The sequence below is a fragment of the Macaca thibetana genome, chromosome 13 (assembly GCF_024542745.1).
Source record: "Macaca thibetana thibetana isolate TM-01 chromosome 13, ASM2454274v1, whole genome shotgun sequence".
In the NCBI taxonomy this organism is placed as follows: domain Eukaryota; kingdom Metazoa; phylum Chordata; class Mammalia; order Primates; family Cercopithecidae; genus Macaca; species Macaca thibetana.
The window spans coordinates 13,886,145-13,910,261 of record NC_065590.1 but is presented as its reverse complement, the minus strand read 5'-3'; the positions used below and the strand labels follow the sequence as shown (position 1 = coordinate 13,910,261).

At 42.0% G+C, this 24,117-nt stretch overlaps 1 gene segment (V, D, J or C); it reads left to right on the top strand.

Annotated features, from left to right (window-relative positions):
• Positions 1 to 16,338: 16,338 nt before the first annotated feature.
• Positions 16,339 to 17,208, top strand: LOC126934478 (immunoglobulin kappa variable 3-15-like). The segment is given in 2 exon segments: positions 16,339 to 16,400; positions 16,570 to 17,208. Coding segments are annotated over 2 exon segments (564 nt in total).
• Positions 17,209 to 24,117: the final 6,909 nt, after the last annotated feature.

Here is a 24,117-nt window from a genome sequence, read left to right as displayed (position 1 = left end):
AGAAAAAGAAACCCCACTTGACACCTCTTAGGATTTTTTTTTTTTCCTACAGAGACTGACCAGCCTTGATGAGAATTTAGGTATTTGGAACTGCTGTGGACACTGTTGTGGTGATATAAATGGCCCACCTGCTGTGGGAAATTGTATGGTGATTCCTCAAAGAATCAAAAATAGAAATACTATATAATTCAGCCATTACATTTTTGTATGTACACCCAATTAATTGAAGACATTAACTTGAGAAGATATTAGTCTACCCACATTCAGAACCGAATTATTCATGATAGCCAAAAGGTAGAAGCAACTCACATCTTCACAAAGGAGAGAACTGATAATCCACATGTCGTATATACATACAATAGCATATTATTGAGGGAAATTCTGACACATGCTACAATATGCATGAAATTAGGGGACATTACACTAAGTGAAATAACTCAGTCACAAAAATACTGGGTTATGATTTCACTTTGGTATTTGCAGAACAGTTTCCATTTAATCATGAATCAACCCTGTCTCCTTCCCTTTCTTGCTTGTAGTTTTCGGGAATAACTGTAGAATATTCTGGAAATGTAACATTCTGAGATGGGGCACGATTGGCCAATATAGCCTGGGCTCTGTTTCTGTCCCTACCGGAAACAGTAATTCCTTCAACACTAGCACAGTGTGTCATGTGATTCCATGACATAAAACCCAGGGTGGGCTGCATTCCAGGGTCTCTCAGCTGCAGTCCTTGTGGGGTATGCATGGTCTAGAGTCAATCAGGCCCAGGCAACTTTGTGTTCTCTTATGCTGACTCTCTGTAAGTAATAATTCACTTTATGTAACTGGTTGTGGATGGGTGTTGTGTCTCACTAGATTTGGGTAAGTTGGTGACCTGGGCACAGCAAACTTTCTTGACAAAATTGGTGCAGTGAGAAGGTTTGATCTGAGAGAACCATGGCTTATTGGTGAAGGTGGAGGAAAAATACTCTCCAGTATGTGGCCCAGGACAGAGACATCAGCCTGGGGATGCAAGGGCTGGACATACAGATGGATGTTTAATGAGGAGGAAGGATAAATGGGACATTTGTCCTCCTCCCATTAATAAGGATCAGCTGGCTTACTGAATTGAGACAGAAAAGAATGTGGAAATAGGAATGGGGTACACAGTTCTCTAGTTGTTAGACAGTTGTATGACTGCTCATTCCTAGGGCCAGAGAGCTTAGGACATGGGTAATCAGATGGACCCTGAGTCACCCATAATGAAACAAGAAAGATACTCTCAGTGGTTCCTGAAGCATCTGAGAAGGAATCAAAATCAACAAAATAGGCCTTCACAGAAAAGGAGGCTCACTCTCTACAAAAGAGACATGGAAAAAGGCCAGGGAAGACTGCAGCCTGGTTGGTGTATTTGTTTGGTTAAGCCACATTGCAGACCCAAATGTCTTTGTCTGAAAGGCACAGTTAGGAATAGGGCCAAGGTCTCCACCAGAGGCTACTGGCCCTATTTTTCTCTCAAGATAAAAGGTGAAAAAAACAAATTCAGACTTTTCTGGGATTTTTATATGCTGTAATCCCCCTGACAGTATTTCCAGGTCCTGTCAGAAAAAATTAAACTGATGACATCAGAAGGTGTCTGGACAAATGAGGACCCCGTGGTGAGTATGTGCTCATGTCCTGATCTGCATGTGGACCATTCCCTTTGGGCCATGTTGGGTGCTGGTGACCATGGTTCTCATTGCAGAGTGCAATAGAAGTACTGACATTTTACTGCTGTGCCACAGAACATCACTGCTGCCTGAGGGGCTATCCCCACTCATAGCTAAGTATGCAAGGCATGACAGTGGGAAATATCCACTCCTGTCTGCCTGCTAAGCTTCCAAGCCCCAGAACTGTATTCAGCAAAAGCAGGACTGCATATTCAATGAAGATTGGAACACTACCTAGTTAATATAATAGTTGTTACGAAAAGATGAAGAGTCACAAAGCCTGGTGTCACAGTGGAACAACCCACTTTGGCAGACCAACAATGGACTGTTGAAGGATGAATGCCAAGGCCACCTGAATAGGAAACCAAGGAAGTATCCCAGGTATAGTTACAAGAAGGTATCCCAAGTATAGTTAATTGTGGCTAATTTATGCACCATGCATGCAGTGAGGTTCTGGTGGCATCCACTAATAAGAAGGAGACCCATAAGGTAGTAGTTATTTTTGGGTACTGGGGACAGTAGAAACCTTACCTGGGTGTTCTTTTGGTCATATTAGTCAAAAGCACAAAGTTGCCATCCTTGAACGAGGCCCTTTGCAATGGTACCCTTGGAATTTGTTCAACAATCCCATGTTGAACATGGCTGGGTCATATGGTACATCTAGTTCTAGATCTTTGAGGAATCACCATACTGTTTTCCATAATGGTTGAACTAGTTTACAATCCCACCAACAGTGTAAAAGTGTTCCTGTTTCCCCACATCCTCTCCAGCACCTGTTGTTTCCTGACTTTTTAATGATCGCCATTCTAACTGGTGTGAGATGGTATCTCATTGTGGTTTTGATTTGCATTTCTCTGATGGCCAGTGATGATGAGCATTTTTTCATGGACTAGGGAAGGGGAACATCACACACCGGGGCCTATCATGGGAGGGGGGAGGGGGGAGGGATTGCATTGGGAGTTATACCTGATGTAAATGACGAGTTGATGGGTGCTGACGAGTTGATGGGTGCAGCACACCAACATGGCACAAGTATACATATGTAACAAACCTGCAGGTTATGCACATGTACCCTAGAACTTAAAATATAATAATAATAATAAATTAATTAAAAATAATAATAATAATAATGTCATTTTTCTGTTTAAAAAAAAGAAATACAACTTATTTCCAAAGCATTATATCTATTCGATATGTAAAGTTTATATTAGGTATTTATATTACATACACACATAATTTTACATTTATTTGTGTGATATGTGGTCCTTTTCTTTCCAAGCAGAACACAGTCAGGCTGAGTAAAGACTCTGAGGACATTTGCTGACCCTCCCTCTTTGGCTCTAACAAGGTCCCAGTCATTCAGGACCAGGGAAAGCACAGCTGACAGCACCCATCCCAGGAATCCAGAGCCACTCCTGAGGTCTGGGTCCTGAGACTTTCACTCTTGCCAGGCTGTGGGATATATGCTTAATGCAGCTGCTGTGAATTTGTGAGCAGTTTCCTTCCCTCAAGCCCCTACCAGGCAACCCTGTGGGCAGGGCCTGTGGTTCCTCCCAGGTCCTCAGCCCTGTGGTTCAGGAGAGCAGATGCCTTCCTCCACAGCTCAGGGCCAGCACCTGGCAGCTCTCAGGCACTGCCAGCCTGACCTTAGCCTTGGGCTAAGGACCCTATTCCAAATATCTTCTCATTTATTGCAGTACCTGAAAGTCTGTCTTGTTCTTAAACTCAAAGTCCACATTACCATAATTGCGAAAGCTAGCATTTGCCACCTGGAAAATTAGAAATGTGAATTCATTGTCCTTCTCGGAGCCTGGCCTCCTCCAAGCCCACCAGGTAAAGTTGCCCATATCTTCTCTTCTCTCCACACAACTTTACTTAGAACAATAGTGAAATGTAACGGGTGGTAGAGCCTATATCATCTGCACAGAAGCCATCCTCTTCTGTTTTGGTGCCTAGGGCACCAGCTCTATCCTGCTGGGCATGGTGAGGTCAGTGAGCCTCTCCCAGCCTGGGACAGGAGCAGGGATTAAGAGAACATGTGACGAGCTCCACAATGCAATGTCAGGGGAGTGAAGGAGAGGCAGGGACTCTGGGAAGAATTTGATCCTTCCTAAGAAGATGGAAGGTGAAGAGCTTTGCTTCACCTTCTGAAATCAATCATTTTATTTTAGATTTGGGAGCTGGGACACATGTTTCATTTCCCTGACTCCTTCCACATCTCCTCTGTCTCTTACGATAGCTTTGACTCAGTCTGTCCCTCACAGATTGTGTCCTGAAAATCTAATTTTCCCTCCTAATATGAAAACAAACCAACAAACAAAACCCTCTTACTCCTATCATGTGCTGTGAGATCTGACCCTGAAACTCTGTGATACCCAGATCGTATAAGAGATCATCGTGGGACTTTATCCAAGAGATTTTCTAACTAAAAAGAATTCTTGTGCTAGCTCTTCTCTCAGAAAAATTTTCTCTGTCTCTTGACAAAACTGACACCAGAAACAAGGTGGAAATAGTTCCAAGAACAGAGGACAACCATGCGCTCAGTGAGGTGAAAGACATCTCTTCCCCTTGCATTAGTTTCCAATGCTGTTGTTTAAATTGTCACAGTCTTATTGACTTCCCACAACATAAATGTATTATCCTGTAATTCTAGAGATCAGAAGTCTCACTGAGCTAATGTTAAGGTGACATTAACATTATGTATTGATTTATATCTTTCCTCATAGTTTCTGTCTCTCCAAAGTGTTTAAACCCAACGTGTAATCCTATCACCTTGGGCACATATTTGCAGGACATCCTAAGGCTGTGTCACAGGCCATAAGCTTTATCTTTGGCAAAATAAACCTACAAATTAATTGAGACCTGTCTCAGATACTCTTTTGTTTATACTGGGTCACAAACTTAAAAATCCTCTAAAACTGTCTACACATCAATAAATCTACATTAGAGACAGTGGAGTGATCATATCCTAACAGTTAAAGCTCACAATTTCATTGTAGCCTTTATTTTTAAAACTTTACCAAATGGTTGTCCTTACCTAAAATATTTTTCCAATCCAGTAGAGCTCCAAGGGTAGGACTAGAGAAAATTTTGACTAATGTTAAATATTAACCATTGCATCCTGTGAAAGTCTCCATTATGTTCATGCCCACAGTGATGATATGCGAAATAGAGTTCTCACAACAATGGATCTGGATGGAGTCACATCAGTGCCACTGTCAAGGAAGCCCTGGAAATGTAAAAACCATAACAGTGAGTAAACTGCAAAGGTTACATCTGATGATCATATTGCCAAGAGAACAGCTATTTAATAATATTGGCTGTTGGTTTTGACAGATCATCAGGCCTTAAAAGAAAGGCAACAGGATGATTTCAGACAAAGTCATTCTGCAAGAGCTATGACTAGAAGTTTCAAAAATGAGCCATAATAGAGAAAAAAAAAAAAAAGCTTTCCAAGTGAGTATTAATTGAAATGCCAGTAAAGAGCAGGGGCTTTTAACAATGAGGATGATTCAACACATGGACTTCAGTCAGTCACCTTTCTCAGCTTTCCCAGAGAGTCTCACGAACCAATGTTATGGAGGTCCCCGTGGGGACTCAACAATATGAGTTTCAACTAACTGAGATGTGCAGGGCTACTGGCTCTTCTGAACACCTAATTTGCCAGGAAAACTGACTCCTCCAGAACCCTTAACATTGTACCACACATCAGGGCTCAGACTAACAGCTGGTATCCGGTGATTCCAGTGGACCTTGTGTAACATGAGGAGGGCAGTGGTTATTTTACTATATATGAATTTGCCTTCTTTTTCGGTTATGTTTCTGCATAAAATATTATTTGAGGATTTTCAAAGTGTTTTCATCAGAGTCAAGAAGTTCTTCCAAAATATGGCTCTGGATCAAGCAACTTATTTAACTAAAAAATGGTAAAGCAAAGTATAGCTCATGCTCTTGTCATGTGCACAGGTGCAGCTTTCCCTATAGACAGGGAAAAAACCATTATCCATCAAGCAAAGCTGGCACACAAACCCTTGTGCTAGTGAATTGCTATGCTGTCAGATGTGGTGGAGGCTCTGAAACACTAACTGTGATTGGTGCTTTGTGCTTTTACTCCCATAAACAGAATATTTATATCTGGAACATGAGCTGTAGACTCATCATTGTTATGTCAACTGAACAGCTTGAAATAGTCCATTTCTATTTTCTCAGGGTTGTGGTTTTCTGGTTGATGGTTCTGAATCCAAAGAGTTGACATAACAATTGTTTCATTAAATTGGAAGAAACGATATGATAATCACGTGACCATTTCTACTTAATGCAATACTGGACAAGCTGTCAACACAGAGCATTAGGGTGTGTGCTGGGGCCGTAGATCTAGCCCATATAAAGCAAGAGCAAACAGAATTGATGTTACATATTTTATAGAGGAAGTACAGAAAATACGAAACCTAGGAGACCTTCTGGAATATTTCTATCTATTGCCACTTCCACTGGTAAAACTCAGAGAAGATTTCAACAGTCATCAGGATGAAGTTCTAGGGATCAGTCACGTGAAGCAATATCTGCACTTGGATGTCCAGTGAGACAAAGGGAAGATGAAACACGTACTGGGATATGGAGGGGTAATCACCAGAGACAGCCTCCTAGTCAGCTTAAACGTTGAAAATTGTATTTTTTCTCTTTAGTTTTATCACTGAATCATTTGGATCTGAGAAAAGTGATAATGGCTGGTTAGGCAGAAAGGTGTTTATTATCACGAATTAAATGGATTGAAAACGTTTGTGGAAACCAGAGTGGACGGCTCAGGAATCTCCAGGTACTCCTTTTGCTATTCCTTGACCCTCCCCGCCCCCATGTTTTCCACAGTCAAGAAAGATACTCTCATTTTATAGGAACCTGGCAAGTGAAGGTATTGTGCCCACAGGACTGTGCTGGCTGGCTGTGACCCAGACCAGGAAAATGAGCACATTTGAATGAGATCAGGCATTTTCCCTCCCTCGTCTCAATGCAAAATGACTCTGTAGTAACACATCTGATGGGCAGTCAGAGAAAGGGGTCAGATTTCTAGCAGCTGACAGTTGAGAGCAGAGCTGCTGTCCTTCTGGGGACAGTAGTGAGAAGAGCCGCTCTCTTTTCTGCTGCCGGAGACAGCTTGATTGTGGAGTCTCAAGCAGTAGGAGCTCCTCCCCAGCCTGTGCCAGCAGTAGGATTCTTGGAATTGTTCTAGAGGCTTTGACTGGAGCCTGTTCTTTAAGGTCTTTAAGGCTTTTCAACAATTTGTAATGAATTTAATATCCTCTAGTAAATCACTTTATGCTTCATGGATTTGACATTTGCAACAAGGAATATACACATTCCACAGTGACATCATTCACAGTCTCCTTTTTTCTTGTTAAACATAATGCTTTCCAGGTGTACCTACCAGAGAAAGCCAATGTGAACAACAATCCATGTCACCAAAAATGCAACACAAGCAAGCTTGGGAAAGCTGCTGAGTTCTCACCGGCCTGCTTTGTCCCCCTGAGTCTTTTTTTTTTTTTTTTTTTTTTTTTGGTCCCCCTAGTCAAAATCATGAACAAAGTTGCCAACTTTGAATGGAGTCCTTTGCAACGGTAGCCTTGGAATCTGTTCAACAACGCATGTCCAAGGCATTTCTTTAAGACCTGTATAGCCTGCTTGCTCGATGGAAATCCAGGTGTCCACTATTTCTATGCATGCTGACTAGAGTCTGTGGCAATGTAAAATTGTTACTGGGTGTACCAGACTCAGATATTGGATGCAAAAGTTTTCTGAAGCAGCCACCAGTTGTGCCTCTTTTGAATGACAACTCCTTGCTTGCTGTAGGAAAATCATAGGGCCAGAGTATCTGAGAGCTAGGGCACCAGGCGTGATGCTGCTACCTTAACTAGTCATTCTCACTTTGGTGCCTACAAACACAACCAATAAAACTGGATAGGCCCAACAGATCCAAATTATTAAATAGAAATGATGCAATCAGAATCAGTGCTAACCAGGATTCTACAGGCCCCATGTGCCCCAGGAACAAATGGCGAGCATGTTAGAAGGGAACAAATGACCCATAGGGGACAATTTTGCTTCTCCTTTGGCCACGTAGAGTCCAACATTCAGAGACATGCCTGTGTCAGTATGGCATTGGGCCCTGATGATTATACAAAACACATGCCAGTGGGCCCTCTGGGTGTGGCCACCATCCAGCCAGGGGATGGCATCTTTTGACTGACACTGAACATGGACATTCTGCCCATGGGCCATACTACATGCAATGACAGTAGCCATGCAGGCTGCCCCTACACTATATTTTACTCCATTTCCACTAAATCATGGGCCATTGTCAACAACCCAGCCACCTGGTCAGGAAAATAGCAACCGAGTGACTGAACTATTAAAGGATCCCCTGTGTAGGGAAAAAGACTATGGCAATAGCTTGCTTCCTGGACAGCTAAATGTATGTCACTTAATTAGATTCTGGGGCTACCATGGCCACCTTCGAGAAGAATTTATGTCGTGTTTTTCGATACCACATCAGACTTCACTCTGACCAAGAAACAGCCTGGCTGCCCAATCAACTTGACAATGGACACACTCTTGTGAAACCCAATAGAGACTTTCCATGCAAATACCAACAGCCAACACTGCCTGCTGTACCTGGATAAACACCTCAGGTATCCTAGAAATATAAGTGGAGGTGATCCTGATGCAGGCTCAATGGCTGCAGACAATGGGGTATCTGAAAGATCCCCCTTTCACCTCTTTAGCATCTTATTTTTTTGATCATGGGATCGTGGACTAGGTCACGGCTTTGGGAGTGTTATCCTCCTGCCAGTGGCAGTAGCTTTCCTTGGACCAGTGAAATGTACTCTCACTATGGCTTAATAATCTGCGTTGAGATTGTGTAAGGCAAGGTGCTTCATCAATCTGAAAAGATAAACTTCCGCACCAGTTTAGGGGAAGTGTGTGGGCATATGAAATATACTAGCTTTACTAAGGAGGATGTCTAGGTGGTGGAGCAACTGCAAGACAGTTCTCCAGTGACCCTGGACTGACTTAGTTCTCTCCACTTTCTTTCTTATTTTAAGAGTTCTCAAGAATAATTGTAGAATGTGCTGGAATTGTAACATCCTGAGATAGAGAAGAACTGGTCAGAACAGCCTACCTGTGCTCTATAGCAGTTTCCCGTAGAATGGAATGTCCTTTAGTACATAAGTCCTGTGTGTCTTGTTACCCCAGGATATGAAACCCAGAGTGGCTGCTCTCCCAGGTTCCTGAGCTGTGGTGCAAAGTGGGGACAGTCGACTCCATCAGCTCCACATGGCTCTCCTGTGCCTTGCGGGACTGACCCAGGAGTCCAAGACTTTTGTGTTCCCTTGCTGCTTCTCTGTAAATGATAAGCCCACTTCATGTAACTTGCTGTATGGGGTGTTCTATTTCCCAGACTCAAGTACGTTGGGAACCAGTGCACGGTGAACCTACATCAAAGATGTCATTAACATAGAGACAGAAATGCAGTGGAGGTTGCTGGGGATAGGGATAGATAAAACGGGGGGGGGGGAGTATTGTTTAAGGGGTATAGATATTAATTTTTATAAGATGAAAAGAATTCTGGAGACAGTATCAATAATAATAGTAGAACATGTGAGTATGCTTAATGTCATGCACTGCATTTTAAATATGGTTAAAATGGGCAATTTTATGTTCTCTGCATTTTCTATAGTTAAATAATTAACATCTTTGTTATAGTGTTGTTAGCTCAGAAGACATTGCTTTATTTTGTAATTTTCTTAGCAAATATTTATAAATAATCACTTTGTGATGCCATTGTTCACAAATTTTGTGTGTGTGTGTGTGTTTGTGTGTGTGTTTTGTAGACATGAGGTCTCCCTGTATTGACCAGGCTGGCATCAAATTCTTGGCCTTACGTGATCCTTCCTCCTCGGTCTCTCAAAGTGCTGAGATTACAGGTATGAGCCCAAGCAGCTGTCCATAAGAAACAATTTATAAGACATTTCATAGGGGACTTCTTCAAAGTGCATATTTCATTGCAGCCATCTCCAAAGTCAATCTCCTAAGCCATGTTTCTGTACACAAGTGTACTTCTCCCTCTGTGATGTCACATGCCATCAGCATGAAGTCACATGACACATAGGAGAACAAGGCAAGGAGTCAACCCAACTTTATGAGTGGAAACACTGCAAAGATCTGGCATTAATAGGGTTTAGGTGTTGCAGCACTTCTCCACTAGCAAAACACCCTCTGATTCTCTTCCTGGATTGTTTTCTCCAATGTTTTCTAATATGTAATGCTAAAGGAGACATTAGATCTTTTTTATCCCGAGTCTAGTTGAATGCTATTTCACTCAAAACGTATTGCCTTAAGGAGTATGATAATAAATATTGAGTAACGCTTGTTACTACTACCAACAGTCCCTTTAGATCTCCTGTTATCATCCTAAATATCATGACTTAGGGAAAATATTTAAAAGGTGGTTAAGACAATATTGATCCTGTTTACAATATACTGACACAAGTCAAGCACTCACAGAAGTCAAGAAAATTGTAAGGAAAACATAACCTAATGATCATTAGCCATTCTGGTCACTGTTGAGTGATGATTAAGAAAAAGTGTTAAAAACAACTAGCTGAAACATTGAGAACTCTTACGAATTCTGGGAAGAGATGTTAAATTGGTACAACTACTTTGGAAAACAGTTTGGCAGAGTATTAAACACTCACTGTAAGACCCAGCAACTGCACTTCTAGGTATTTGCCCAAAAGAAATAAAGAAATATGCATGCAAAGCCTTGTATAATAACATTTGTGGTAGCTTTATCCATAATAGCCCAAAGTAGAAACAGCCCACATGACCATCAGCAGATGATGGGATATATTATGAAATTACTACACAGTTAAATAGTACTCAAAATAAAGAGTAACACATCATGAGGACACAGGGTGACATGAGTGAGACTAGGAAACCGTTATGCTGCACGAAAGTCACCAGCCACAGAAGAACATGTGCTGTATTCCATTTATGTGAAATTCTTAAAAAGAAAGTGGAATCTATACTAACAACAAGCCAACCAAGGATTTTCTGTTCTGTGAGGTGGAAAGCAAGTTGCATCCTGAAGAGCAGGACAAAACTTTCTGGAGTTATAGAAATGTTGTGTGTACTGATTTTGCTTACAAGAGTGTATTTATTTATAAAACCTTGTTCAACAGTACACTTAAAATCAATGTATTTGATTGGAGTCATTTTTTTCAATAAAATTGGTTAACAGTGAAAAGTGAGTAACTGCAAATCCAATTAAGTAACGTTGTCTTCACATCTTCTATTCTTGCAGTGTACTGGAAGCCACATGACCCAAAAGTTATTTCTGGGAGATAATCGCAGCCTGACACTAAAGAACTGCGTATCTTCTGGCAATAACTCCCTTTTCTAGGTATTTTTGGATTTTTCCAAGAATTTAAGTATATTTCATAGGTTAAATCAAAATGGTATATTTTTAATACACATTTCTTATTTATATCAACTAAAGTTCTAAGCAATGAAAAGTCACTAAAATTGGTAAAGAATTTAAATACGAGGAAATATTTTTTAAGTTACGGTAAGAGATCCAACATATCTTATGGTTCATATAAATTTTTCAGAAATTAAAATTACCTATCCAGTGTTCTTATAAAAACTGTAATACTTTTTACAATGTGTGGTCATTAAATGTGTAGATATACAGATGGATTCCATTTTTCTTTTTTCTTGAGTTTTTTTATATTAAAAACAGATACCAGCCTTTAATTTCTTTGTTTTGTTATATCCATATTAATTTCTGGACTACAGGACATTATGAACTCCTATAATAATTCTGAGAGTATTTTTTTTATTCACTTGAATTTTTGTGTAATTTTGATAAGTAGCATGCCACTAACTACCAAATATAAAATTGGAGGTTTTCTTTGAGTAACTTTTTATTACAGATTTCTTGTTACTCTTCAGGCAAGAGGTAGGCAGGACTTCACTCTGGACCAGATGTGAGGCTGGCCTAAACAGGAACAGGGTTCTGAAAGGACCTCTCCATAAGACACGCTCACCAATGCTATGACAGTTTACCATTGCCATAGCAACTTCCAGAAGTCATACCCTTTGCCATGGCAACACCTGGAAATTCCTGCCACTGCCATGGCAACACCTGGAAGTTGGGGCACACCACCCACTTTCTAGCTATTTCTGAACAGCCCACCCCTTAATTATCACATGATTAAAGGTGGGTATAAATGTGACTGTAAAAGTGCCCCTGGCTGCTCCTCTCAGCCCTCTGCCTATGAAATACGCCTGCTCTGCAGGAGTAGTCACAGAGTGTAACACCACTGCTGCCTCAATAAAGCTGTTTTTTTCTATCACCAGCTTACTCTTACATCCTTCCTGAACAAAGCCAAGAACTGGCCTTGCATCAATATTGAGTCAGCCACCCACCACTAGAGATGGTGAGAGGCAGCGTTTGATGTGGCAGTGAGACGGCAGAAACAGCGGAGAAGCAGGACAGCAAGACACAGCACGAGATGGCACTTTAAGAGAAGATGGACACAGCGGTCAGCAATGGGCAAGACAGCTCTTGGAGATGTGGCAAGACAGCGACCAGCGAGAGAGGGCGAGACGGTGATCAGCGCTACAGCCATCAAAGCTACAGAGTTGCTAACATTGCAGAGCTGTTAACACTGGCCAAAGGCTGTTTTAAGAGCCATCATCTTTCCTGACAGGCAGTGGAGCCCTGGGGATGGGCAAGTGGCCACAGAGTCACTGCTTCATGCAGGCCAGCCGCTATGTGCTCCAGTTCCCCAACCGGACCCCAACCCACCCAAGCTGGAGAACCTGGAGAGATCTTCATGCAGGCCCCACGTTAGAGACTACTTGGCACCATTTTGGTTCCTGCACACCAGTAAGTGTCCCCTCTGCCCATCTGCCCTATATCAGATGATCCAGGGAATCAAGCCTTTGGCTAGATAGTCCATTTGAAGTCCCCCATAGCACACCTGACTACATCCTGGTTGCTCCTTCTCGTAGCCATTTCTCCTCTGTCACTTTATTTATCCATCAGCCATTTTATCTTATTTTCTGCCCTAATATATACGTTTGGTTTTTACTTTTGTCTTTGGCTCACTGCTAATTAGGTTTGTGCAATTGTTTAAGGCAGGACACTTGGTTATAAGAATTCTCCTGTTCTGTTGACTCTAAGAAGCCGGAGTCTCATTGTTCTATGGCCCCAACCAGGCCTTTGGGGCTCACTGTTGGCCACCCCACTGAGGCTCCAGGATTTCCTGCACTGGTCAGCCCCTGGATATTCCAGAATTTGCTGGCATTTGATGTGGGGACACTCACAGGCTGATACTTGGGTACTCTGTGTTTTCAGAATTTGGTACTTTTGGTCACTACTTGGAAGTTCCAGAGTTTTCAGCCTTGACATTCCTCCTTGGATTGTGCATTGGAGGCTCATCCTACAGGAATGTTGGTTTGCCTTCTCTTGTTTTCTGCCCTAAAGTTATCATTTTCCATATTGGCATTTTGTTTTCTTATTGTCACATTATTTCCACTTTTTCTTCTACACTTTACTTAATAAAAATATTGCTTAAAGCCCGGTGCAATGGCTCATACCTGTAATCCCAGCACTTTTGGCGGCCAAGGTAGATGGATCATTTGAGGTCAGGAAGACCAGCCTGGCCAACATGGTGAAACCCTGTCTCTATTAAAAATATCAAAAAACGAATTGAACTTAGTGGAACACGCCTGTAATCCCAGCTATTTGGGTGTCTGAGGCATGAGAATTACTTGAACCCAGGAGGCGAAGGTCGCACTAAGCCGAGATTGCACCATGGCACTCCAGCCTGAGTGACAGAGTGAGAGTCTGTCTCAAATAATAATAATAATAAATAAAAATTTAAAAATAAAAAATAAAAATACTGCTTTAGTCATATTTTGTTCACTAACAAATGCTTGTAATCCCCTTTCATAATGTCTTGCTACCTCTACCTTCTATGCAGGAAGTGGAAATCTGAGAAGAGGACAATGATGGCCCAGTCACCTTCCCTCTTGTTAGACTTAGAAAAACTTCTGCGTCCAGTAGAAATCCTTGTTAGAAATGGGGACAATGGCAATCATCACAGAGGACGTGTCACTAGGGTGCCTATTAGGTTATTGGAGCAAATTCAAATTCAGCTTAAAGAAAAAGAAACTCATTTTCTATCACAACATTGCTTGGGTTCAACATAAATTAGAACACCAGGAGACTTGTCTTAAACATGGTTCCATACATTATAATACTATTTTACAATTAGACTTATTCTGTAAAAAAGAAGAAAAGTTGTCTCTTGTGTACATGCTTTTGTGGCCCTCTACTTCCCCCTTATTGTTAGCCGCGTGTGGTGGCACGTGCCTGTAATCCCAACACACTGGGAGGCTGAGGCAGGAGAATCGCTTGAACCAGGGAGATGGAGGTTACAGTGACCCAAGTTCGCACCACTGCACTACAGCCTGGGCCACAGAGTGAGATTCTGTCTCAAAAAAAAAAAAAAAAAAAAAAAAAGTATCTTTGAATTTTAAACATCAATTTGACAAGAAATTCACAGTTCCTTCTCTTTAAAATAATGTAATGTTTCTTTTAAGAATCATCCTGGTTTGATGCCTTTCTACCCAACATGATAGAAGTGTAGCAAAAATCTATGAAAAATTCCAATTCCCTGTGCCTACTACAACTACCTGGGTTTGAAAATTTCTTCCCTTTCTCTCGTCATTTCTTCAACATCCACTTCCACCTAGTCCGTGACTCAAAACAATACTTGTCAGGAAATATTCTGGAAAGAGCAAGAAAGACTTCCTTAGAGGTGTCAGAGATTCCTGTACCACCATCTGATGATCTCTAGAGGGAGTTGTGAGTGTGAGGAAGAGCAGAGCTTGTAAATCTACCTGCATTCACTCCCACTGTATTTCCTAACAACAACCACAGCAACACCTGTAACGTCATAGGACAAGCCTCTACTACTTCCAAGGCTTTTATCTCAGTAAATCTTCTCTACCTCTATCTCAGGCAGCTAGAAAGTTTGATACTCGTACAAATAGTATTGTAGCTTTTTGCTCATAATTGGAAAAGCAGGCAAGACCCAAGATAATACAGGCATTCCTTAAGCCAGTTAGCATTCTGTTTTTGGATCACCATTGTACACATGTACCAAGCATATGTCCAAGATAGATGTAAAAATCCATGAAGCAAGAGTTACAATAGCTTGTGTTTTCTATTGTATTGTATTTTCCTCTTATATCATCTTCTCTTCTTTGTCATTAAAAAATATGTCAAAGTCGGTCTAAATTAATTATTGGATCATAAGTAGATAAAATCTTTTATTTGATAACACATTGACCCATTTGATATTTGATAACACATTGTTTCTTTGCAAGACATAGTCTTCATTTCCAAGATAACAAGACTGACAAAATTATACTGGAGCAAGTCCACAAGCAATGATGGCAGCTTATCCTTATTGTCCTGCAGAAAGTATTAGACAAAAGATAACAAGGTAGAATGAAGATTATATAAGAAAGAAGGACAGCAACAGGACATGGTAACCTTTTACAGTATAGCATTTTGATAATGGATGATGAGAAGTAATACATTAGACAGGGATGGGTGGGAATGATTGAAGGTCTGAGTACTTTAGCACAGATTAAGACCAAATCATTAGGATTTTTAGAGTTGTGTACAGGTACTGAAGAAAAAGCCTTAAAATTTAGTTTGACTGTGGATAAAACATTCTTGGATTAGATTTAAGACTATTTTCCATGCTAAGTTTATTTATGATAATGATGATGACTGTAGTGCTTAATATTCAAACAATAAAAGCAAAATTAATTCCCACATACATAATGTAATGAATACTATTGTAAATGTTTTATCTTATTTAAACTGTCTACAGCACTATAAGATAGGTACCACTATTGTCACAATTACACAGAGATGGATACCGAGACACAGGGAAGTGAAGTTACTTGATCAATTTCAAGCAAGCGGCAAGCCATGGAGCATCTATGTCAGGGCCTGCCAGGACATGGGACTGTGAACAGAAGTTTTTCACTTTTAACTCAAAGAGGGTATGTGTCTGGGTTAATGAAAAGCTTCACGACCCTCAGAAAACATTATTAACAAGCAAATGAAGGTGTGCCTGGAAGATTACGTTGTAACAGACTCTTCATTTCAATACATTCAATAATGCATTTAGGGGGACGACCGGGCATATTGAGGATAGGAAGAGAGAAATGAAAACACAGCCTTTTATATTGCTCTTAACAGGCTTGTACCAAACATCATCTGGGTGAATTTAGGTGATTGAGGAGAAGAAAGACACAGGAGTGAAATTCTGTGATCACCAGGGGGAAGTTCTACACTCAGACTGAGCCAACAGACTTTTCTGACCTGACAACCAGGGAGGCACAGGATGCTCAGTGCAGAGAGGAAGAAGCAGGTGGTCCCTGCAGCTGGAAGCCCAGCTCCCACCCCAGCTGCTTTGCATGTCCCTCCCAGCTGCCCTACCTTCCAGAGCCCATATCAATGCCTGGGTCAGAGCTCTGGGGAGGAACTGCTCAGTTAGGACCCAGAGGGAACCATGGAAGCCCCAGCACAGCTTCTCTTCCTCCTGCTGCTCTGGCTCCCAGGTGAGGGGAACATGAGGTGGTTTTGCACATCACTGAAAACTCCTGCCACCTCTGCTCTGCAAGAAATATAGTTAAAATTCAATGTAGATCAACAATTTTGCCTCTACGCAAAGGCAGTGGGTTTGATCTTGATTACATGAGTGTGTTTCTGTTTTCTTTCCAATTTCAGATACCACCGGAGAAATTGTGTTGACGCAGTCTCCAGCCACCCTGTCTTTGTCTCCAGGAGAAAGAGCCACCCTCTCCTGCAGGGCCAGTCAGAGTGTCAGCAGCAACTTAGCCTGGTACCAGCAGAAACCTGGGCAGGCTCCCAGGCTCCTCATCTATGGTGCATCCAGCAGGGCCACTGGCATCCCAGACAGGTTCAGTGGCAGTGGGTCTGGGACAGACTTCACTCTCACCATCAGCAGCCTGGAGCCTGAAGATTTTGCAGTTTATTATTGTCAGCAGTATAGTAACTGGCCTCACACAGTGATTCAACCTGAAACAAAAACCTCAACAAGACCCTCAGTGTTTCCTCATTATACCAGCTGCTTCCTTGACAGACAGCTAGTGGGGTGGCCACACAGTTTTAGCATCTCTGCTCTATTTGGCTATTTTGGAGTTCACGTTCTAAAGTCCAAAATGACTTATATTAATCCATTACCTCCTTCCATTTCAGCATGGCTATTAATCGCATTTTAGAACACATCTCTGTTTATGGCATCACAAAGAGTTTAATAAATCTTCTGTGCAAAAAATAAACAACAAACACACTTATGAAGCTGAAATATCAAAACTATTTCAGCACTCTGAAAACTGGCGAACCATGAAGTAATTAAGGATGCATATTCTTTATAGAAAAAAAAAAAGTACTAGTGCTTTGAGTAAGGACAGATAAAGTCTGTATGTAGCTTTTTACCTGTGACAGCACCCTTTTATTCCCAGGTCATTCAGCGTGATTTACAGAACTGGAGTTTTACCAATGTGAGGATAGCAAATGAAACTGGCAGCTTGCTGCCAAAGGGGGTGGACTTGAGTAAAGCCAAGGAGTGGAAAAAAATTCTTCAGTGTTTCTAGCTAAACGTGGAGAACTCCACAGGAAATGAACAGAAAAAGCCCACAGCTTTGCTAGTCCAAGATGATGCCCTGTTTGGGGCAAGTAGTGCATCTGCTGATAGTAAATAGCAGATTCCTGGATAAGATAGACACATATTGCTGAAACAATCTCTGCACACATTCCTAGTGACCTAGAAGCTATAGATATGAGTGATGAGACCCAGGAGTTTTTGTGCAAAGTAAAACCAGAGGGAGGTGGGAACCAGCTGCATTTTGTATGCACTTTGCTTTTTAAACCACACACATATGGGTTGACAGAAGATAGATGTATACACTCCAGATATTTGAGCAAAACGTCTCAAATCATCGGTGACCACTTCGCTATGCAGACACATGTGCAGTTCCTATAAATTCAAACTAAAGATTGATATTAAGAATAAAAGGAAGCAGAGATATCTGCGGTCAAACACCATGTGAGATACAGATTTTTCAATATGATGCATGAAAATATATTTAATACATCTAATCCACTGAACATATAGTGGATTATAGCTCAGCCTATCCCATCCTAAATGTTCACAGAACACTTACATTAGCTTACTGTTGGTCAATGTTATTTACACAAAGTTTATCTTACAATAAACTGTTGAATACCTCATGTAATGTATTGAATCTTGTACTGAAAGAGAAAATACAATAGTTGTATGAATACTAGAAGTTCTATTTCTACTTGAATGCATATCACATTCACACCATCTGGTCTCCACCAGAGACTACTGGTACTATATTCCTCTCAAGATAAAAGGTGAAAAAAAGGAATTCAGACTTCTCTGGGATTTTTATATGCTGTAATCCACCTGTCAATATTCCCAGGTCCCCTCAGAAAAATTTAAACTGATGACATCAGAAGGTGTCAGGGCAAATGAGGATCCTGTGGTGAGTATGTGCTCATGTCTTGATCTGCATGTGGACCATTCCCTTTGGGCCATGTTGGGAACTGGTGATCATGACTCTCACTGCAGAGTGCAACAGAGGTACTGACATTTTGCTGCTGTGCCACAGAACATCACTACTCCCTGAGGGGCTATCCCCACTCATAGCTAAGTATTCAAGGCATGACAGTGGGGCAAATCCACTCCTGCCTGCCTGCTAAGCTTCCCAAGCCCCAGAACCTTATTCAGCAAATGCAGGACTGCATATTCAATGAAGATTGGAACACTACCTAGTTAATTTAATAGTTGCTACAAAAAGATGAAAATGTCACAAAGCCTGGTGTCACAGTGGAACAATCCACTTTGGCAGACCAATGATGGACTGTTGAAGGATGAATGTCAAAGCCACCTGGAAATGAAACCGAGGAGGTATCCCAGGTATAGTTACGAGGAGGTATCCCAGGTGTAGTTAATCGTTGTTGGTCCTGGTGGCATCCACTAATAAGAAGGAGACCCACAAGCTAGTAAGTATTTTTGGGTACTGGGGATGGTAGAAAACTTACCTGGGTGTTCTTTTGGTCATGTTAGTCAAAATCACGGAACAAAGTTGCCATCCTTGAACAAGGCCCATTGCAATGGTACCCTTGAAATCTGTTCAACAGGGCATGACTGAGGCACTTCTTTAAAACCTTTAGAGCCTGTTTCCTTGATGGAAATCCAGGTGTCCACCATTTCTATGCATGCAGACTGAAGCCTGTGGCAACAGCAGACACCAGTTGTGCCTCTTTTGAAAGGCCACTCCTTGCTTGCTGTAGGAAACTGATAGGGGCTGAGTGTCTCAGAGCTAGAGTATCAGGCATGACGCTACTACCTTAACTACCCATTCTCACCTTGGTGCCTACAACACAATCAATAAAGCTGGAAAGGCCCAACAGATTCAAATTATTAAATGGTAATGATGCGGTCAGAATTCGCCCTAACCCAGTTCCCATAGGATGCATGTGCAAATGAATGAATGCCCATAAACAAATGACAAGCTTCCTAGAAGGGAACGAATGACCCATAGGGGACAATTTAGCTTCTCCTTTGGCCACAATGAGCCAAAGATTCAGAGACATGCCTGTGTCAGTATGGCATGGGGACCTGATGATTGTACAAAACAGATGCCAGTGGGTCCACTGGGTGTGACCACCATCCAGCCAGGGAATGGCATCTTTTGACTGACACTGAACATGGACATTCTGCCCAATGGGCCAAACTACATGTAATGACAGTAGCCATGGAGGCTGCCCCCTTACACTGTATTTTACTCCATTTCCACTAAATCATGGCCCATTGGGTTATCAACAACCCAGCTACCTGGTCAGGAAAATAGCAACTGAGTGACTGAACTATTAAAGGATCCCCTGTGCAGGGAAAAGGACTATGACAATAGTTTGCTTCTTGCACACCTAAATATGTGTCACACAATTAGATGCTGGGGCTACCATGGCCACCTTCGAGAGGAATTTATGTCATGTTTTTGGATATTCCATGAGACTTCACTTTGACCAAGAAACAACCTCACTGCACAATCAACATGACAATGGGCACGTTCTTGTGGAACATAATGGATGTTCCATGTAATTACCAACACCCAACACTGCCTGCTGTACCTGGATAAACACCTCAGGTATCCTAGAAATACAAGTAGAGGTGATCCTGACACAGGCTCAATGACTGCAGACAATGGGGCGTCTGAAAGATCCCCCTTTCACCTCTTTAGCTGCAGTGGTCCTCAGAGCTGCCCTGAAAGGGTTTCTTGGATGGGAGGAAGGAGACTGGGATGACAGTTCCAGAACAGCACCCTGTGCTTCCCATTCCCACCCCTGCCATTAGGTCCTACGGGATTCCTCGTGGCCCATCATCTCTTCCAAATCCTTTGGCATCTCACATGGGTCATAGAATCTAGTTCATAATATTTTTGTGACAAATAACTTTTCTGAATATCTTTTGTCCTCAACTATGTAACTAGTTTACTGACAAGAGAAATTATTTTATGAATGTGGCCTAGTGATGGATGAATCTGGCCTAGGATCCCCTTCATTAATATCCATGAAAAGACTCACAGTCAAGACTCATTGGGACTCAGCATCTGTAATCCTATATAAGATGCTAAGCCACAATCCTGACACTAGATGGTAGACAAACCCCATAATAACCCTAAGACAGAAGCCTGATCATAGAAATACTGGGAGAGCTTAGGAGTGATAATGTTTCATTATCAATAGCCCCTAAGGCTGGAATGTGGTCTCTGTGTTACCTAGAGTACCTGGGAGGAGCTGCCAGTGTCCTGAGTTGTGGGAACCACCTCTGTGCTCTGTGATCTGAGACTAGAAGCCCAGTCTTGCCTTCATGCCTGCCTTGGCTGTGTCCCCAAAGCCCACCTGCTATGGACCGAATTGTGCTTCGGAAATTCTTGTCTTGAATCTCTAACCTCCAGTACAGCTGCATGTGAAGATAAAGCATATAAGGTGGTAATTAGGGTTAAAGGAGATGATAAGGGTGGGGCCCTGATTCAATAAGATTAGTGTCTTTATAAAAAGAGACCCCACTGAGCTCTCCTCCACCCCCAACCTCCATGCATGCAGTGAGGAAAGGACATGTGAGGACATGGACAGAAGGTGGCATCTGAAAATCAGAGGGAGGGTCCTTAGCAGAAAGCAGATCTTTCTGGATCTTTATCTTGGACTTCCCAGCCTTCCAAACTGCTAGAAGTAAATGTCCTTCCTTTAAGCCATACAGCCCAGGGAATATTGGTGTGGCAGTCCCAGCAGACAATCTACTGCTCCCTCCTTCTCTGAGCAGGATGAGCCTCAGGAGGCACCTTGTGGACTCTGGGACCCATCTTTTCTTCTCTTCTGCCTTCTGTTCTGAGTGCCTGGTGAGGAAGGGGAACTGAGGCTTCATCCTCAGACAGTTTGTGTTAAACATGAACATTTCTTTGATGATGAAGTAGTTAGCCTGCTCTTTCGTTTTCTGATCAGAATTGCATCAAATTGAATGAACTGCTTGCTTCGTGTTAATATCTGGGGATCTGCGTCTTTGTTCCCCACTTGGATAATAGTCAGCACATTGTGTGGATGCCATCTCCGTCCCCCACCCTGTGTCCCAAGTGAGAGGGTCACTGTCACCTGCAGGGCTGGCTGGAGTATTAACAGCATCCTAGTCTGGCACCAGCAAAAATCAGGCCTGGCTCTGAGCTCCTGCAGGCTTCTGCTGCCCCGCTGGACATGATCCCTTCCTGGGACAAGGGCAGTGGGCTTGAACAGATGTCACTCTGGCCATCAGCAACCAAGATGCCTTCAGAGGTAGGTGCTCCCTCCTCCTGTCCCCTGTCATGCACAAATCTTCCCTAGCAATGGCTCTGCACAGGAGCTGCTAAGGGTCTGAAATCTTCTGAGGGAAACAGGCTGGGGGACACCTCTGAATTCACATCCCCTCTTTGCCTCACATCCTCTTCCCACCTCCTTTATGGACACCTCTAGTGTATCTTGTGGGCCTCACTGCCTGGAGCATGTCAGGATGTTTTCTCCCACCTCCTACTCTGAATTCATGATGCAAATTCATCCTCACTTCATACCTCGGCTGGCCACGTCTTGTTTCTCTTGTGTACCTGGCCCAGCACATTGCTGAACTCATGGTTCTGGCCCTACTCCATGAATCTCTGTGGAAGGATCATGGTTGGCAGGTCATGGTTACTGGAGACCAGAAAGTAAAATGTCAAATATTGAGAAGCTTGTGCATGGAGTAGACATAGACCATTGTGAACAGAGTCCCAGCAGCTGGTGAGCCATGAAAGCTGGGCAGAGAGATCCCACATCACCCCAGCCAGAGGGGAAGTTGGAAATGAGCCTTGGAGGGTCTTCATCCATGACCATGCAGCCTCTGAGCCACATGTGCTGTTTTCTTTCATGGAAATGACCAGAAGAGGACTTGTCTATGCTGAGCTCTGGTGAAAAAACCTCCCTCCATTCAGAGCCCAGACTCACTATCCATCTCCTGGGCATCTGCTGCTCTGTGATTCCACACACCCCACATCAGGTCACTCATCATCCTCAGCAATGGGCAGCTCTCTGCTCTCAGCCCAGGGGAACATGGAAGAGGGTCCTGAGCTTTATCACTCTCAGGGACTGTGGTAAGAAAGGAGCCTTCAGGTGTTGCACCTGGTGTTCATTTTCAATGTTCACGTTCAATTTATTAATGTTTAAAACTATACCTTATACTAGCAATCAGAGTTCTCTTTATATATAAATATATATCACATGTTTTTTCATAAACAGATACATAGTATAAAGAAATACAGAAGTATAACGTATTCCCCAAAATTGTCCTTTTGGAAAGTAAAATTTAAAAAAATCGCAAAGTATTTTTATGAAAAAAGAGAGCTGGACCAAATCTGAGATTCAGGTTCCTTTAAATTGTGAGCTTTAACTGTTAAAGTATGATCACTCCACTGTCTCTAATGTAGATTTATTGATGTGTAGACAGTTTTAGAGGATTTTTAAGTTTGTGACCCAGTGTAAGCAAAACAGTATCAGAGACAGGTCTCAATCAATTTACAGGTTTATTTTGCCAAAGATAAAGCTTATGGCCTGTGACACAGCCTTAGGATGTCCTGCAAATATGTGCCCAAGGTGATAGGATTACATGTTGGGTTTAAACACTTTGGAGAGACAGAGATTAAGAGGAAAGACATAAATTAGTACATATGAGATATATATTAGTTTGTCCTGGAAAGGTGGGATGTCTTGAAGAAGGGGCTTCCAGGTCATATATGGATTCAAAGGTTTCCTGACTGGCCATGGGTTGAAAGAGTTAAGCTCTGCCTAAAGACCTGAATTTATCATAAAGAAATACTTGAGTTTAGATAAGGGAGCATGGAAGCCATGTTTCTTGTTATGTGGAAGAATCCTGTGGGTAACAGACAAAGTAGATGGTGAACGGTGCCTATCCGATGTTTAAAAAAAAAAAAAAAAATGTCAGACTCTCAGGAAAAGACTTAGTAAGGGGAGGAGATTCTCTCAAGAATGAAAATTTCCCTGACTACAGGCAACTTTGCAGGGCCACTTCAGAATATGATGAAGAAATATTTTTGGGGTAAAATATTTAGATTTTCTTCAGGGCCTATTCTCTGTAATGTTGGAGTATGCTACCTTATTGCTACAAAGCATCTGTTTTGTCAGTCTAAAGATCTATTGTAATGATAATGCTGGTCAGTTGTGTCTGAACTCCAAACGGAAGAGAGTATAATGAGGCACATCTAAACCCACCTACCAGTCATGGCCTAACCTAGTTTTTCTGTTTACTTTGAAGCTATCTCTGCCACAAGAGGAGATTGTTCAGCTGGTTGGTGGCTTACAACTTATTTTTTTGTTTTAACAAACAGAGCAACAAAAAGAATCCCTGCATAAATTCAATCTAAAATAGATTGGTTAAAAAAAAAATTAAATGCTTCCTGAATATTCCTACATGTCAAAGAGAGAGTAGTGATAAGAATAAAGATGGGAAATACTTCTCATAGAAAAGATAAACAATTTTTGTTACTATCTTAGTTCGTGTCCACCAGCAATGACGATTCCTATTTAGGCAGCAAATTTACACTGGGAGGAAGGAGGAAAGTGAGGAAGGGAATAGAAGATGAAAGGTAAAAGACAAATCAACAACTCACCTGACTCAGGAGAAATGAAGATCACCCACATGTGGAA